Source organism: Nipponia nippon, unplaced genomic scaffold (genome assembly GCF_047370975.1).
Source record: "Nipponia nippon isolate SJK-2023a ecotype South Korea unplaced genomic scaffold, ASM4737097v1 scaffold_13, whole genome shotgun sequence".
In the NCBI taxonomy this organism is placed as follows: domain Eukaryota; kingdom Metazoa; phylum Chordata; class Aves; order Pelecaniformes; family Threskiornithidae; genus Nipponia; species Nipponia nippon.
In genome coordinates, this window is record NW_028262324.1 from 13,321,516 (window position 1) to 13,340,476 (window position 18,961).

At 39.2% G+C, this 18,961-nt stretch overlaps 1 protein-coding gene across 1 annotated transcript in view; it reads right to left on the reverse strand.

Moving 5' to 3' along the window:
- TAF4 (TATA-box binding protein associated factor 4) overlaps window positions 1–18,961 on the reverse strand; it is a 40,354-nt gene that overhangs the window by 19,916 nt on the left and 1,477 nt on the right. Inside the window, exon 2 of the mRNA XM_009461581.2 lies at window positions 17,052–18,140. Within this exon, the coding sequence (XP_009459856.2) occupies window positions 17,052–18,140 (1,089 nt within the window). The remainder of the gene's footprint in view (window positions 1–17,051; window positions 18,141–18,961) is intronic.

Sequence of the window (18,961 nt, forward strand, 5' to 3'; positions counted from 1 at the left end):
ACAGACGTTAAACTAGTTTACATCAAAAAGGTGACCTTCCATTGCGACTTATTTAGAAGTGTTAAGGTGGGACCGCAATGTGCTATGGACAAGAGTTATATCTAGAAACAAATATTCTCAAACTGTTTTTCTGTAGGAAAGGGGGAGGGGGAAAGCTTATTTATAAGCTTGCAGACTGTAGAAATAAATACTCTTAGTTTCGGTGTCAAGTCCAAAAAAAACATTTTCCAAGCCATCCCAAAAAGAAAGGTCTTTTCTCCTGTAACTTGTGTAGAGAGAAGGCATTTTCATTAAAACAGCAAAACCATACACCACCACAGCTTACAAGAAATTAAAAGACTTCAGTAGTGAATACAGAGCTTGATCCTGTCAGCTGCTCATTAGAACCATCATTATTTTCTCACCATCAGCCTCACGCTACGCGGAGAGGGCTACTGACAAAAAAAACGGAGAAATTCAATATTTTAAAGACTAGAGAGTGACCTGGTACTACATCAAGCTCATTCGTGCACCAACAGAACGTGGCAACATGCAAAGATGAAATCTTGGGAAATGAACTCGCGTTGCCCATTTTTGTCATCCCTCATAATAATCAGCTGAAGAAGCTAAACACTGAATCAGTGGAAATCTTCAATATTATTATAACTGAAAACATCAGTACAGTGGGAGTTGATTAGAAGAGCTATTTTCAAGTCAACATCAAATATTAAGGCTTGTTGATTACCATTTAGTTTCTAGCAATTGAAAAGACCCAATGCAACTATATATGCCTGTGCTTTCGGAAGCCCTTAAATGTCACAGAATTATACTGACATCCCCTAAGAAACTTTTTTCCTAAAATTCACCATTTTTGGGGTTCCCTAGGATATTCTAGGGCTAATGTACCATCCAAATTTCCTTCCAGAAGCAACATAAGAGATACTAACTCTAGTGTTGGGTTTGGGGAGGGAGGTGGGTGTTTGTTTTTTTTAAACTTCTCTCTTGGTGCAAAAGTGACCAAAGTTATTTGAAAGTGCCAACCCAAAGCAGCTCACCTGCATACGAGAACCTTCATAGCATCAGGCACTGGCACACAGCTCTACGCTCCCTGTTCCAGTCTCCAGCTCAATACAGACATCAGGCTCAAAAATGGGTCTGCACTACACATTAGTGTCCTGCAACAGCACAACCACCCCTCAGGACACCAGTAGTGTCCACTCCTTGTTTTGCTCCCCAAAACATGAATGAGAAAAGAGAGGAAGGAAGGGAGATAACCACAAAATGAAGGTTGACTGCCCCTGAAGAGCAAGCGCAATGTCTGAACAATGAAATATTCTCCCTGAGCTACATGCAAAATTAGAACATGCCTACACATTAACATAGCACAACTGCTGAAACAGACAGTTGAAAAGCAGATTAATGTGAGCTTTAGAAAACATATCAAGAAAGTTCAATTTTTGGCAGCAGACAGACAAAACAATCATTTGTAATTCAAACCCTGACTCTAAGCACTATCCTGCTAGGTTTCTAACTATGGGAAGTCTGAACCTTCCCTCAAGTATTGAAGTCATAATAAAAAAGTACTTCATACAAAGCTACATTCATATCTGTCCCTATTTAAACAGTTCTTTTATACTGCACTCTATTTGATACACAGTTATTTTCAATGTATACAATTTCTAACATGTCTTTAAGTTAGCGTCTACCACTGATCAATAAATTGCTGTGCACACTTAATGGGCTATACACAAACATCAAGACAATTACAAACATCAGACTAGTCTTGCAGAAACTTTAATCATGGTATGATGATGTAAGACATTTTACCTGCTTGAAATTGCATCTTGTTAGTAGATGGGTGATTTCAGAAAAGGTGCAAAAATTCAGATCATGATAAACTTTGGTATTGAAATTTCTGTGCAGAAATTCACCAGTAATACAGTGTGCGGGCAAGTAATTTTTGACTGAACACTTAACACCTCTCCAGCCTTGTTGAGAATTCTTTAAAAAGGGAGATGGAGCTGCTCTCTCAGCTCCTCTCCCCAGCCCAACTACAGACTCTTTTCCAACCCAATTAGCTAAAAAAGAAACTCACTAACCCAAAACTATACCCAAGCTGGCATTAAGTGGATTTTCAGTGAAGTTCAGAAAGCTCATTGGAGCTAACTTGATTAAGAATTAAAAAGAAAGTCCCATTTATTTCCCGCGTCTAAACAAAGTCAATGTAGGACTATAACAGCCCCCTCTCTCCATACATACATTAACCATCTCTCAGTTGATTCATTCATTGCAACGGAAAAAAGGAGGGGCTGACAGCCACACGTGGAGAAAAAAAACAAAAGAAAACAAAAAAAACCCCCACATTTATTTCTCTTATGTTCCAAACCTTATATTTTAAATATTTAAAATACACGTAAGTATCATAACCTCAAACTCCAATGCATAAGGGTGCAAATGCTGTATGAACCAGATCAGAAATGACTACCAGGTACTAGAAGACAGCTAGAATTGTACCAAGGTATCTCTCTTCTCTAATTAAATCCAGCAACATATTTAAAGTAAGGATGAAAAATCTTCCTGTTTCAAGTTTACCATCTAGGTTTTTGTTCCACAAATGGATGAACTGCTATTTGAGACCAAACAGGTAATAAAGATCACTGAAAATGTTCAATTAGAAAAAGGTGACAATAAAACTTGGCCATTTTAAATATATCTCTGACTTCTTTTTCCTAGAAAGTCTGATCACGTGTACTCTAAAATCATATTCACTATTAAAAATGCAAACATACAAGCATCTTTCCAAGTCTCTCATTAAAAAACTAATTAAAATTAAAATTAATTACCATTTTTGTTAGAAGTTGGAGGCTTAAGAGAATCCTGAAAGAGGCTCATATTTTAGTTTGAATTAAACAAGTCATCATAGCTCCAAATGAAGGATTAACAAAATTGAGTTGGATTGCTCCTTATGCTGAAAAGACTTGTGCTCCTGGCTAGTACAACGGTCCTCTCATGTGCTCTTGTTGTGGAGACCTTCCCAGATCCCTCCTGTTTTCAAGAGTGTTTGGATGGAAAAGTTCATTATTATATGAGGTAGCTGCCTGATTCTACACTGTGTCATCTTTGCCTCTTACTATTTATATTTCCATTTGCTAATGGCATTTCCATTTACAAAGTGTTGTGTTTTGGGTTTGTTGGTTTTTGTTTTGTGTTTCTTTTGGGTTTTGTTTTTGGTTTTGTTTGTTTTTTTTTTTTTAATTAATAAAACTTGTAAAATCATGCACTGGAAGAACAAGTGAAGAGCTCTGGCCATATGACATGTCACAAAAACACAAACCAGGCTTTTTTCTAATGCCTTCCTCTTCCTTCTTTCTTTGAAACATGGCTTGGCTTAGCAAAGACTAAAGAAAAAAAAATTATCAGAATAATAAAGGAAGAATAAAAAAATATTTTGCAGCCTTTGCAGACCACTCTGATTACCTGTGTAACTCCTGAGACATAGAGCTTTCTTGCTAGAGAACCTCTATATCCAAAAAACCCAAACCAAAACAGTTTTCTGTCTTGTTACCAGTTTTCGCTGGTAAACCAAGATTAATAATATTTACAGGAGCTGGACTTCCCAATGACAGAGTTAAACCTTTCTGCAGATATAGCAGGCATCTTCAGATTACTGTTCGGAGGAGATACACAGCCCAGCAGATTGTCACCTCTGACAACCATACCTAGCAGGCAGCCACTCAAACAGCAACACATCTAGGTGTCACCCTCTCCCAGAATAAATGCTCCACTTCTCGGGCACTCGATTCATACAGTAGGTGACACATTGAAAGACTTTATCTACACTTAGCAAGCACCCAACATGAGGACCATAAAAAGGTATGCCCATGCTTGTCACTGGGAATACCAGCGTGCAAGAATGAAAGTCTTGCCTATCTGTGAAATATAAAACCTAGAAAGCATCCTACCAGATCACAAGTGACAACATCTCTCCGAGGCAGATACTGAACAGAAGAACAGATAGGTTCAAGCTTACAGATTTTGTTCATTATCCATAACGTAGCTCATGGTCTAATCCAGATCAATTCAGAAGAACCATTACTAAGGAACCTAGACTTTTAATAAGTTCTTTTTTTTAGTAGCTGAGACATGACGGAAGAATTAATGGATGCATGATCTTGAAATTGCATGGAGAATACCCCTTTCCAGTCTCCTAAGGAAATCTTCCTCTTAAAGTAAAAACTAACTGAACTTTATTTCCAGAGAAAAAACAGTTAGGGTCAGGGAGAAGTGTTAGGCAGCACAGAATCACCTTCATTACACACATATGCTGCTGTTCAGAAAGACTGCCCAAGCCCGAAAGAATAACTAGAGGATTGATGCTTCTGGTGTAGGAAATGACAGTCCTCACAAACACCTCTAGAAAAGAGGGTTATTGATCATAAAGTCCACTGACATCTGAGAAATCTTCAAATCCCAACTTAGTTCACTAAGAGGTTATCTTAACGTCAAAGCAGTTTGTGCCTTAAGCTCTCAAGCACGTACTCATTTGTGGCAAGATGCTGCAAACATTTGACGTGGCAAAAAAATCTGCCAGTAATCATAAGTGGGCTGTGCCATATTAGCAGAAGAAAGCTTTATAATAGTATTCCTTCTGTATTGTCAGAAGAGATTCTGTTGCAACCAAGAGGAAAGCAAGTGTCTGCAAGGTTATGCAAGTTGATATCATACACACCACAAAAACCATATAAAGCAAAGGGGATGAGTCAATGCTCTGTAGATGATTGGATCGAGCTACACAGAGACCCTGGAATGACAAAACCTTTATAAAAGGACAAAGTTTCTAAGATTTTCCCAATACAGAAAAGCTAGAAGAATACTGGAGAGACAGCTGGAGAAAAAGATAGCTGCCTATACAAACTACAGGAAGAACTTTCAGCAAAAGTGGTATACATGATAGGGTCACTTATTGCAGAAAAGGAAATGATAACCTGGTACCAACATCAACGCTGTCCAACGATCCACCATTCCTCTTCTTATGATAACAGACCTGCCTGGAAAAGTTCTCACTCTACAGGAATGAAAGGCCAGGAAAAGAGGGAAGAACCTATTAAAGCCTACTAGTCCACTGCAGCTCCATGAAAATCTGGGTAATTAAGGGGATCTTCTCTAACACAAGACAATTTTTAGCAGATTTATAATTATTTACATACATCAAAGAAGAGCATCTGTAATAAACCAGCAGACATGTAGCAGCTCACGAAGGACAATCTACACACCAACTCATGAGAAACAGTGATTACAAATGGAGATGAATAGCACAGAACTTTAAATGACAACACAGCTGTGGACTAGATGTTATTGAAGACACATTATTTTGTACCTGATGAGAGGCGTGCACCACCACATTAGATGCACTGTCTCAGTTTAGGTGCTTAGAACCTCAGGTGATCTGTCCTGCACAACAAATCCAGACAAAACTTTTACTTGAACTTTCTTGCCAAAGTCTTTGACACTGTCAGCCATCCAGGCTCTTGAGTTCCATGAACAAATGAGGTTGGTTTGTGACTTCTATAAAGGTGTCTTAGCTCCACGAGGATAACCATAGTGCTCACGGAGAAGTCTATGTAGTACAGGTATCAGCTCCTGCAAACCAGCGAGCTGAAAATGAACCCACCACTATCTGTGACTTGCTCCAGAAGTGCTTGCGCTGCACTGGCACGGATGAGGTCAGCCTGTACAAACATCAGTTAGTAGCAGATACGTTCCCTGCTGAGTTGCAAGTCTACAGGCCATAAAACTGCCAGGCGGTGATAGAGCTGTCCAGCACGCTGGAGCAACCCGAGATGTTGTACCAGATTCCCTCATGTCTTGTTTCAGTCATGGGCACCCTAAAGCAACGAACGCTGAGGTTTTGCACAGAATTGTATTGAGAGCACACAATGCACACTATGCCAAACACATCTTAAAGGTGTCTGTCAAACATTCAGCACCTGCTGTGCTTGAGGTGAGCTACGACTTGGCATGAAAAAACATGACTATTGGTGGTGCTTCAGAACACCTCTAATACAGAACACTTGGAGTCTCTCCTGACAGGCACTAAACTTCACACCATAGTGAAGACTGACATGGCACAGGGTTTTGGACAAGAACTTCCTACACAGCTACAAAAGCACAGCATTCCTTTCGCTTCTCAACTCATGTCACTCTGGAATAAAGTCAAATTTTACCAAGATACAATGCCTGAAGTTTTGGTACAGCATTAGTTTACTACAGCACTCCATTTGCCTATCATCACTCTCCCCACGTGCCCAATCTGCACACACATATCACAGATCATAACTAATGGTTATGGTCTGTGAAACACTAATTCTTGAACTGCTGATTTACGATTATTGCGAACACAGATGAAAGATACATTCTCAAAAACCACCAAGAATCCTGACTGCAGTGCACAGAAAATGTATTTTGTACATACCAAGTACACAAGTTCACATTATGAAAAACTGCTTTTGTTTTTTCTTACTAAAGAGTCAAAAGACAAAAAGAGACTCAACTTCATAGTAAAAGCTTTTGCTTACTCTTACTATGCAAGAATTCAGTTTCAAACTACAGAACTCAACTGCACCATCTAAAAAGTGAAGTGAATCACTTGTAAAGTATTGATTCACAAGTCTTTTAAGAATATAATTAAAGGAATAATGTCATGCTGGAGTGCCAAAAAGCCACTGTATTTAACAGTGATCCCATATGGAAAAAATCTTACCTGGTCAGTTGAAAAGGTGTGTGAGAAGTGTTCAGGGAAATATGTCATATTATATAGCAACAATTGACAAACACTTCAACAATAATGTGATTTGAAACTATTTTGACTTTTCTGGAAAGCTATATTCCTTGAAAGTGTGCTAACATTCCTTTCTAGTCAAGCATACAAAGCCAAAACACCAGAGCACCCTGTCAAACTGCAACCCAATCATCACACAAATCTGTCTTTAGTCTGATGCAGAAAGAACTAAGAAAAACACTATCAAGAGCTAAACCAATTACTTTAATTATTGATCTCAAAGTGATTCAGATTTAGCTCTGCCATTAATTTCAATATACTTAACATCAAACAACCATGCAGTTATACCAAAATTGGATTTGTTTTTGAGAAAGGAAGACACAAAATAGTGTGTCACTAATTCTTTTGATCTGTTATGCTAAAGAGGAGATCTTAAAACTCAACTAGTCTTAATTTCTGGCGATCAGTTTGTCTATACCAAGGCACATCAACAGTAGTGCTGTTCAAGCACCTGATGAACTGGGAACGGGCAAGCTACTTTGCATTTACCAGTCTGCACACAAATACTTAATGAGGAGTAATGCATTAAATCCACGTTATCTTCCTTTAAAAAGCAACACACTAAAACAACTAAGTACATGAAAACCCATAAAAAAACCGCACTTCTTTCATTTGGCCCCACTGTGAATGCCCTACTCTAGGTATACACCTTTTGTAACTTTAGCAGTGACAAAACCCTTCGCTGATGCCGCCTTTTCACCCAGAGCTGTGGAGCCCCGGCATTAGACAATTCCACCGACTGACAGCAGCCAGGGCAGCCTCAGTGGAAACGTTCCCTTCAAATCCTCCTCTGCACAAACAGCCTGCGATTTTAGGACTCTCTCACTGCCGATACAAAAGTTATTCTGCTTTGAGAATATGCCGAACGCTATGCCTGCGAGTTCAAATACAAACTATCAACACGGACATGATATTACATGTCACTTGGCTGATGGTAACATTTATTCAATAGCACTGCTTTTTCAGTTAGTCTGAACGCAGAATTAAAAGTATTTTCACACCTGTAAGCTTGAATTCAGAAAGCTTTTAAACAAAAACAAGTCTCGTTTTATTTTACTAACCATCAAATGCACAGTCCTGGGTAATGACTAAGCTTAATAACTGGGTATGACTAACACTTATAAATAATTAGTGCCTTCTCCCCCCCTCCCCCATGCAGGAGAGGAAAGGAAAGAAAACCAAATGATACATTGGAAAAAAGGAAGAATGAAAGGAAATAAGAGGTTGAAGTTCATGGCATGAACACTTGCCTCTTCTTCCAATCCACCTTCGATACTACTGCAAACATTACAGCACATATGTTTGTTAAAAACTAACAGCTCCTCATGTTTTTCTATAAACTTCTGCACAGTTTAGCCACTCTCAGCCTTCCTACTCCAGATCCCTTCTTCTGACCTCCTCCACTGCTCCCTCAGCAAACAGTCTTCTGGCCACCTTCGTTGACTCTTTTGCCACAGGTGCTGCAATTCCTCAGTGCTGCTCCTTGGAGTTGGTACTTCTGACTCATGTGAGTACAACTGGTCCCACCTGCCACACCACCGCTTACGCTGGATGCACCTGATGTTACTACATTCTGAGAGAGGCACTGAATCTAACCCTCCCTTACAGAAATATTTGATTAATAAACTGAAGGAAGGTGTGAAGACAGCTTAGTACAGCCTTCCTGCCCCCTCAAACCATTTAAGAATGACTAGAGCATGGCACCACACCTCATTCCATAGTTTTTGTTTATATTCTGATATCTAGAGCACACATTTTTCAACCGAATCTATACTGGGTGTCTGTACAATCTGTCCAGCATGTGCTTTATTCTGTACAACAGTACTGTGATGGCTTTTAACAGTGCAACTACTCAGAAGCGTATATTAATCAAGTCATAATGATAAGTTAGACCATTTTTACTAGAGATACATACTTGGTTCAATACAAACCTTAGAACAGCCATGCTAGCCATGTAGAATAATATCACATACTGATGCAAGTTCTATGTTACTAGTTGTCTAGGTACGGGTTACAGTGTGTTACTGAAAAAAATATTTTAGTAATGCATTTTAAGTAAAAAAGCATCAAAATTAAAAGATGCATGGTGTCTATAATCTACAGTTCTAATTTATAAACAGAGTTCTACACTGACAAGAAGTTACCCAATTTTTATCATTCTACTTTTCCAAATCCCACAAAAGAGAGCTTGGCAACTGAGCCGAACCTTGCACTAAATCCTGTACAAATACACAGTAAAAGGACCGTCCTTGGGTAAAAGGATTTATAACCTATTTATGCACTTTGCTGAGAATCAGCCTTTTATGTCCAAAGTGTAACTTTCTGATCACTGGTAATACAAGTATAGAAACTCATCTTTTTAAAATGTTATTTCTAGCCTGACAGTTACAGCGCCAAAGATTATCTACGTTTGCACAATGCCTTAAGACGTCTCTACTGAGGTGCTGAACTCTGCCTATACAGATCCCACTGCAGAAACAGGACACAGCTGTATTAATTCCTTACGATTATCACCTCTTTCTTGATTATTGATAATCTATACCATTATATAGTGATGATGATCAAGGTTTTGTTCTCACCAAAAAATACTCTATATTTAAAAACCCCGTACATAAAGGCATAAATAAGGCCTCAAGGACAATTATTTCAGTTCACATAAAATATTATGCTAAAGACACCTGAAGAAAATTACTCCAAGAGAGGAGGCTTTGCGGTAAAAACTTGTCTCTCAGTTCCTTCCGTACATCCAGAAGACAACCAGCATTTCTGGAAGGAAATTACCACAGAATAGAACCAGGGTAAAAGTCTCCAGATTAAACTGAGATAAAACTGTCCTAAAAGGTTAAAAAAAAAAAAAAATTTTACTCTATTCCTATGTCCATGGTCTCAATGAAAAAAAAGCCTCATCTAATTTGAAATATGAGTGATCACACAGTCTTTACACCTGTTTAATTACAGCCTGGTCCGCGTACAGTTTTTACATTTCTCTCAACATTTGAGATGGAAATGGGACCATTTCGTCACAATAATTTAGCGGTACTATCTCCATTGTGGACACAACCATATCATTGTACAAGATACTTATTGTATAAGCTATTTTCCTTCTCTTACGAGGAAGCAGTATGCAAGAGGGCTGATTCAGTAAAAACTGTATCCAGACAAGAAAGGTTTTACAACTTTCAGGAAACCTGCATCAGTATAAATACACTACAGCTTCTTGCATTTAGGCAAGACCTTAATTAGTTTAAAAACAAATTCAAGTTAATGCATTAACAACTCATAAAAACACAAAACCAAAGCCTGAAGATCCCCACAGCCACTGTCTCTGTAAAACAACTGTGTGCAACCTGTCAGAGGGATAGGGACGTACTGAGGGTTCAGGCCCAGAAACGCACCAGGGAAACGTCGGCAACGTTCACGGATCACACGACTATTTGTACACAGGAACACCCCTGTGGCCATGCGCAGAAAAAGCCCTGTGTAACCTGTGAGTGCCACATACTCTCTCGACAGTTTGGCCTTCCTTCACATACAGCTTTACAGTTCATAATACAACTGAAATAACTGCCTATTAAGTAAGACTGAAAATTCCTTTCTATCATTGTCTTCAGTTGTGAGAAACAATTTTCAAAATTATTTTTTTCATGCCACTACCTCTTCAAATCTTCTTTCACAAGAAATACTTTACTTAACATAAAAAAGTTAAACTTGCTAACGCTTACTGTCTTCCAACTGGCAAAAGCCTTCTTTTTAACATCAAGCAATGGCATCAAATTCAAGGAGCAGATTCAGGCAGATAAATGGAGTTATAAACATTTATAAAGTTTCAACGCAGAGAACAATCCTGACAAGTAGTTATTTTCAGGTAAAAATGCTGATTTCAAGTATTTCTGACAAAAACTGCATACAGTAACAAAAAAGTGTTTAACATGTTGCGTTCTTAAGTGACTTCAATGTCTAGTTCCTACCAAGCAGACTCTTAGTATTTGATCACAGAGTTTTTTATGGGAACAGAAAGCTAGAAAACAAGCTTTCCACAAGCCAATCTCTTCTCTTTGCTAAAACCCACTTAGGCTAATATCAGTATTTTCAACTGCATTCCTGAACTACTTCATACATTTTTTTTTTTAGGATTCTGTTTACATATCATTTCCCAAAACAGAGAAGACAAACAATAGTAAGAGTTTTCATACACCAAAACATTTCATTTGAAGGAAGTTTGAGATACGTACTAATTTGTGTCTTATCAGTGCTCAAAACTGTTGCATTTTCATCTCAGATTGTTAACTTTGCTGCAGCATCCCCTTTAGTAAGTGATTCAAGTCCTGGGCAGCATCCAAATTTGTGGTCCTCAAACCAAGACAGCGCATTTTAGAAGTAACCCACATAGATTTCCAGAGATGGAAACTCGTTTAGCTCACTGAACATAGAAACACCATGTAACTCCTGGAGTAGCAGGGTGCAAAATGGCTCAAAAGAAATAAATCATTCACTTCTGGTCATTGACCAACAACCTTGATCATAAGCCTAGTGATACCCCCCCCCCCCAAAAAAAAAAAACAAAACAGAAAGACCAGAATTTGAAGCGTAGATAGGTATATGAAACAAACCAATACATGCTCTTCCAAAGGCTGTTGGGAACAACAGTATTTTCCATAGCAGAACTGAACAATATGTCGTCAAAGTTAATAGCCTTCATAGCTTAATGGAATCACAATTATAGTCCCATTAGATCCCATCACTTAAAGAGACACCCTTATCAGATGTGCAAAACAAAGCATTGGTTTGCGTCACGACACTGATTTTAACAAAACCAAAAAAATCCTATCGCACAGCTCTCCGAGTCTGAAGTTCTTTGGGGTACAAAGCTAAGCACGCAGGATTCCTCACTTACAAAAGTTGCAGTAAGAACAAACGCAACTTTCAGTCTGGCGACATGTGGCAGATCTGATGTAGCACATTTCAAATAAAGCAGAATGTTCCTCTTGCCAATGCATGACCTGGACATAAAATCTACCCCTCACCCAGAAGAGTTCTGCAGAAGAGATCCACAGTTATCTTACAGAAAGAGAGATACCACTTTATGTGCCAAGTATAGGACTCCCAAGCTCTAATCTTGGCAAAATATCGATTCCCTCATGGCCTTGAGCAAGTCAGAACTTCTCTAACTTGCTCTTTCCCCCAGCTCTAAAGCAGAGTTCATACTACTTTATTTACCAACCACACAGGCATGTTGCAAGGATTAAATTTTGTAAAATGCTTTGAAAGTAAAACATACTATAAGTACTATAAGAAGCTCCTATTATCATTGTGCATTACAGACATTATTTTTTAACAAAATACAGCCATGCCAACACAGTTAACAGGCATAATACTGGCAGCACATGCTACATACAGGGAAACGATAATCAGGATATGTTTGAACTCGCTTGCTAGTCAATGAGAAATAGAAACAACTACATTCTACTACTTCATAGTATTTCTTCTGTTCCTTTCTGTATTTCTTGTCTTATGGAAGTCTGTAGATTTCCTCATCTATTTATATTCCTAGTTACTTTAGGCACTTCTGGGGTACATGTTTCAAGTACAACGTAACCCAAAGAACACCGCATTCGGTATGAAAAAGTAAGACAAATTGTTTTACAATGAAAAGATTGTCCGATTCTTCTCAGCCTGCCACCCTTCTCCTTTTTCTACCCGCTCTCTTTTGCCAGACAGCCTAGCAACGCAGCTCCTTACGGGAGAAAACTGAACTACTCCTGCAGACGTTATTTTTCAGTGACTCCAGCTCCAAAAAGTATGACTGCTCAAGTCAAAAGCACCTGAACCCATGCTTTAAATTAAGTACGTGTTCAGGTAGTTTTCCCATCCTAAAGCCACTATAACCAAGGCCTAAGTTAGAATCCTTCTTGGATAGCTAACACAAGCTAAAAATCATTGGTTTCTACAAAAGTTAAGCTTCCATTTAACACCAAGTGAAGTTTCCAGCCTTAGAGGCTGCGAAGAAAACCTTGAACATGCGAATAGATGTAGTCCATCCTCCAGGGTCTACAGATGTATATCACCAATGTTCTTCCAAGTACCCTTTGCTTCTAGAAAGCACCAACAGTAAGTTTAAACCAACTGTCAGTACTGTTCAGAACTCTGGAACATTCAGTTTTTAAAGGAGCCCCATCAGTTTCACAGTCGGGAAATGGCCCATCCTGTAGTCACCACAGAAGTGGCAAATGAGACGCCTCCGGAAAGAAAGCGATGAAGAAGTCTAGTCTCATCCCCTATCATCAGCTACTGGTAGATTCAAGTGAGTTTTGTGAAAGTAATAAAGAAGTCTTATTATTAGATACAAAGCAAAACAAATCTGTGATAGCAGTTCTACTACAGCTGCACAACTGCGTTACTGCTAATGAGAATACTGGTCACGATTGCAGAAGTAAAAAAATTACATAAACTATAAAGACAACCTATCCTATCTGCTATCTTCAAACAGGACTGAGCGTCACAGAATCTTATTTATTCAGGAAAAAAAATAAGTTAGAAAGTTAGTCTTTAGGATCAAGCTAGGAAATTTTCGTAAGTACTAACATTTCACTCCGAAGGTAAAAGAAAAGAAAAGAGGGGGACAGGGGGAAGTGAAGGTTTCTAGATTTCAGTTTCACCTGAGCAAGTAGAGAAAACTGTTCAGACCTACCAGCTCTATATTGTTCTTTCTGTATACCTACAGCACTCTTTCCAATCTGCTCCCTTCTTTAAGCAGGCATCTTAAAAGCTTATTATGAGATGCTTGTACATAAAAATAAAGCAGAAGAGAGTAACAACATAAGCATCTGCAAGAACAGAAACCACATCTTTGAACCCTCAAGTTGACAATACTGCTAAAGTAAGCATAAACTCATAGGCGCTGGTCTTTAGATTGTATTAGAGCATTGCTGGAGAAGACAGTATTTTGAAAAGTGATTTTAAAGTACACAAGTTTTGTCATTTTACAAGATGATTCTACCACGTGTCAGCAATGACCTCTAAACACTTTACGAACTCTTACATTGCAGAAGATTAATCTTAGGGCATAATCTCAGTTACACTTTTCTGAGCATCTGTAACAGCAGAACACTGACTGAACGCTTTAACAAACTCGCCAATTTTCCTACCTCTTACCATAGTATTGTACGCAACACATTTCATATTATTGCTTTGAAGTACTCTGAAACAAAGAACTTCGTAAAATTTATTTTCAGTCAGTTTCAAAAAACGTTGCATCTTTAAAGTAGCATTGTATAAAGAGAAACTTGTGTTCCTGCCCCCTAGAAAATTATCTAACAATATTTGCATGTCTTTGCTAAGAAGCTATAAATAAGCATATTTTTGGACCTTCGTTACCCAGATCTGTCCACCTGGACCACAAAGTTCCAAACACAGGCTCCTGAAGAAAAGACTAAGCGCAATAGTCCTCTTCCTCAAAGATGTCAGTAGTGGAAAACCATTATTAATGCACAGATGCTCTGAACAGTCATTTCTTTGAGAAGCAATATACCAGAATCCAGTAAGGTCGCAACAACTACGGCCCATTAGCTCTTCAAAGATCTGTAATTTGGTCGGTCGATGTTTGCTGCACAATCGCCTTGATGCAATACAAAGCATTATTCTAAAAGTAATATATTTTAAAGAGTGTTGATTGAGCTTATTTTCCACATGGTCTTTTTAAGAGAACATTCGAAACCATTCAAGGTTTCTAATTTTCAAGTCCCAGGTTAATAATACTTACTGACATCTTATATTCTGCTTTCCATACATGTGAAACTGTAACTGTATTTTGGAGCGCTAGAAACAGTAATTCAGGGTAAGAAAATAACTATAAAACACGTGCTGCTTATTGGTCAAACCTTCCATAAGAATTTTCTTTCTAAGTGTTTGTAAACCTTGGTGTAAAAAGCGAGACATGCAGTGTACAATCTCAAGCTATCTCATGCACCAAGTCTTACAAACTCTTACTAGCACACACTACTAACTTCTAAAAACATTAACTTGAGTGTGCAAATTTGATGCATACGGTAGACGCGCAGCATACGAGCATTGCAGTTGCAGCTTCACGCTACCAAACTGCCTTTAAAAATCTGGCCTATGACGCTGTAGTTCGAAATACAATTTCAAAAGCATAGTCATCTATTCTCCTTTCACTATGAATGTATATGCACTCTACTAAAGATTAAAGCAGTTGCATGTGGCTAGACTTTCAGAGGTGCTTAGCCCTTGCACCTGTGAGATGTTTGTAAGAGCTCAACATCCATCAGTTCTTAAGTGTTCTGTAAGAAATGCTTTATGCAAAACATTTTCAAAGTTGGCTACTTTCACAAGGTATAAAAATGTAAACCAAAGCAATTTAAAAAAAAAATAATCTGTTCCACTAAAAAAAAATCCTTTCCAATATTAAGTCTGTCTCATCACGCAAGAACCCAATTTCCAATTTCTATGTATTCAGTCATGTATACTTGCTTATTTTAAGAGTCATGCTATTCTTTTGAAGTTATAAATATTTTTAAAGTGTAGGACAGACAAGAAAAGTGCTTAATAAAAAACCTCAAGTGTTTAGAACCTATATTGTTTTACTTTGATCTATGGAGACCTCCAAAGGAGCAATTTATGGTCCAATTATGCTTAAGGACTGGCAACACTGCTTCTAAGAGTAACACATTTCAGTATGCTAAGGCAGTTTGAAAACACCAGCTACCTGGGAAAAAAGTCCCACTGGACTCAACAGTAGTATTTTTTCCCATATTCAGGTTTATAATGCAGTATTAGTGAAAATGTAGGTACACGTGGCAATAGACCGTAAACCTGAAAAATCCTTTGATATACTGTGGCAATAAATAAATAAATAAATAAGGCTTTTCCAGCCTATCAATTTACAAGCTTCAAATTAAGCACTGGGATTTTGAGGTCTGAGTTTTACTGCTATTTTTTAAATTAGCAACCCGTGTTATTCAAATTACTCATATAGGGAATAATCTTCTATACAAAAAAAACGAGGAATATTTATGCCAGTTTGAACTTAGATACGCAGAATGTTTGACAGACTTCATCAAACTACATGGCATCACATACCATAAATAGTATATTACACAAAAAAAGACGGTGCGTAGTAACACAGTATGGTTTCTCATCTACCTTATGTGACAGGTGCATTACTTTAAGGTCGGTTGGGAGTTACAATAGATGTATTTTTACTAAGACTAATTGAAACAGATAATACACAACCATCACTGATTTCATTCGGTACAAGTAGTAAAATTTAATTAGTTGTTCTTTGTATACTGCCCTGAAAACAGTAAATAGTAAGAATACAGCTATTACCATATATTATTAAAAAGACGGGAAACTCTGTAGGTTCACAGAAGTATTTTCAGTTAAAAATGAAACTGGATACAAGTACAAGCCTAGTTCAAAATAACAGCAAATATATAACCTTAAATCTCCAAATCTAGGATATTTAAGGAGGGACAAAACAGTTCTCGGAAAGGAAGTGCTTCTCATCCTGCTTTTTACTCACCCACTGAGTTCAGGACTAGATTCCTTGTCCAGAGATGCTCAGCACTAAGCATGAGACTAGCTACTACAAAAGCTGCAACCCTAGACACAACAGGGTGAGGTAAGGACATAGGAAGACTGCCTTTTGTATCAGAACTCCAGTGACTAAGATGATCATCACAAGCTTCAAATCTGTGAGTTTTTAAGTCAGACTTTGAAGGTATTTAAAGCAAAAGAAGGTAGTTTTCTTGTGTTGTATCTGCTGCTTCTCTATTCATGAGTGCTCTGTGGTACTGGGGGCACGCAGGGACAGAGAGGGAACTGAACAGCACGCGAAGGTTATGCGAACTACTGACAACACCGCATTAAAAGTCAAAATGCCTTACGTGAAAGTGAAATCACAACATTTCATTTGATAATATTTCATTGTCAAGCTTTGGCAGTTTGCGGCTTCATCTACACTCACATTGTAACAAAGATACCGGGCAGAATTATTTTCAAATTATTACTGCTGAAAAGACTTTTTGGTCACCAAAAATCATATGCGAAGTAGTGGGATGCTACTATTCTACTACTCAAAACCAGATGATTCTCATTGTTAAGTGTAATGCCTTTTCCACAATTCACAAATAAACAGCAAGAAATCTTATTTGGATACCTTCCTTCCTGCAAGAAATACACTTCCAAAATAAGACCCCTCAATCCTCTTACTTACCTGGTGGTAACTGAAAATTCTGAATGTTAGTTGGATTCTGAGGTGGCTGAGGCAAACGAGGTGCTAAAACTGTAGGAGTCAAAGTTGCTCTGATTCCACTCGTAGTTGCTGTTGGAGTCCTTGGCAGACTTTGTGCCACCGTATTGGCAGTGCCTTTAGCCATTCCTGTGGGGGTGCCAGGAGCTGCAGGAGGTATCCCACCAGGATTGGGAGCAACATTGGAGAGCCCAGCTTGCATAGTTTGCCCAATAATCATGTTACCCCCTGTAGTACTGGGCTGGCCAGCAGTAGCCAGCGTCTGCTGTTGGGATACTGCCTGGACTATAGTTTTAGGAGACTCAGATTTGATGACCTGTGTGGCGGGAGCTGCTGGCACAGTGGAACCAGACTGGCTGTTCACAAGCGATGTCTGGAGGGAAACTCCAGATCCCACAGTGGCTGTAGCAACAGCAGGAAAACTCCCCACACTGATAGTTGAATTGATCACAGTATTGCTCCCATTTTGAGTGGCTGCACCAGCTGCAGCTACTGTGGGTCCTGCTGTGTGAATCGGTGGCCTCACAAGCGTTACTGTAGGCGCCCCAGTTCCAATGCTCGGCGGTGGCTGCGAGGAGATAACTGTGGGCGAGGAGGAAGATGCAGAGGACACAGCAGTATTAAGGAAAGAAGTCTGGATGACAGTGTTGGAAGCTGACGGCAAAACAGCATTAACAGTATTTCCTTTCCCCACAGATCCAGGTCCATTGTTAACGAGAGGGGCAACAGCAGGTGCAGAAGCGGGGTTAGCAGTCACAGGAGTCCCAGAGAAAGCAGCAGTTCCTGTATGGTGAGAGTTCATCACCACGTTACTCCCATTCAAAGTTTGCACTGTTGTGGTCCCAATCTTGCCATTCCTGGTGGACAAGGCAGTTGCCATGGTACTGATAACCACCGATTTGCCCTGACTGAGGGTCCCTGGAGCAGCAGTGACTTCAGATCCTCCTGCTGCTGCAGTGGTGGTGCTGGTGCTCGTCGTGGTGGCTCCATCCAGAGCTGAAGTCTGGGACCTGGTGTTATGATTAATCACGCCCCCTTGCACTCCTCCTGCTCCTGCAAAACAACAACAAGGTTAAACAGAGAGAATGAGCAAGAAGAGAAGTCCAGTGAAGACAGAATGTTCTCCCTCATGACCAAGTCTTCTGCATCTCCCAGGCTGCCTGCCCAGAGCCAAGAAAATGGGACAGAGTACAAGCTGAAGATGGCTTTGAAGACATTACCTTAAAGCCTCCAGTTTCCCCACCCAAGACTGACAGATTCAATATCAATTGTAACACCCCTGCTTTCAACGCTACAGTAAGACAAAATGGGAAAAACAGATTTGATGTGAACCAAGGGAAGGGAGGAGGAAGATCATCTTAGACCTCTTCCCCATTCTAGAGCCTGACATTACATTTAGCAACAGTACTGCAACTGCAAGGAGGGAAAAATGGCAATGGAAGACAAGTTAATAAGACAAATTCCCTACGCCCAGCACATGTTACCCTCTAATCCTTTTATCTCCTACAGAGCAAGTCAGTTAGATCAGGAGGCTCAACAACAGCAAAATATGAAAAAGTGAAAGGAAAGAAAAACATTGGCCTGGCAAGATAAGAAGTACTGCCAGACCTGGAGCAGGTTACCAGAAGACCCCTCCACCTTATTACAGAATTTGTTCTTCTGGATCTGAAGTTCCCACAGCCAGAGATAGTTAAAGACAAATAAATAAAAAGCAAAGCTGGTTTTGAGAAGGGACAAGATGATGTAGCTTCTTGTCCCGCATAATCCTCATGCCCCTTGATGAGGCCTGGTGTTACCACAAGTACAATCACACACAGTCCAGGTCCTGGCCCTAAGGAGACAGAAATAGGAAAAGAATAGTGACAGACAGATAC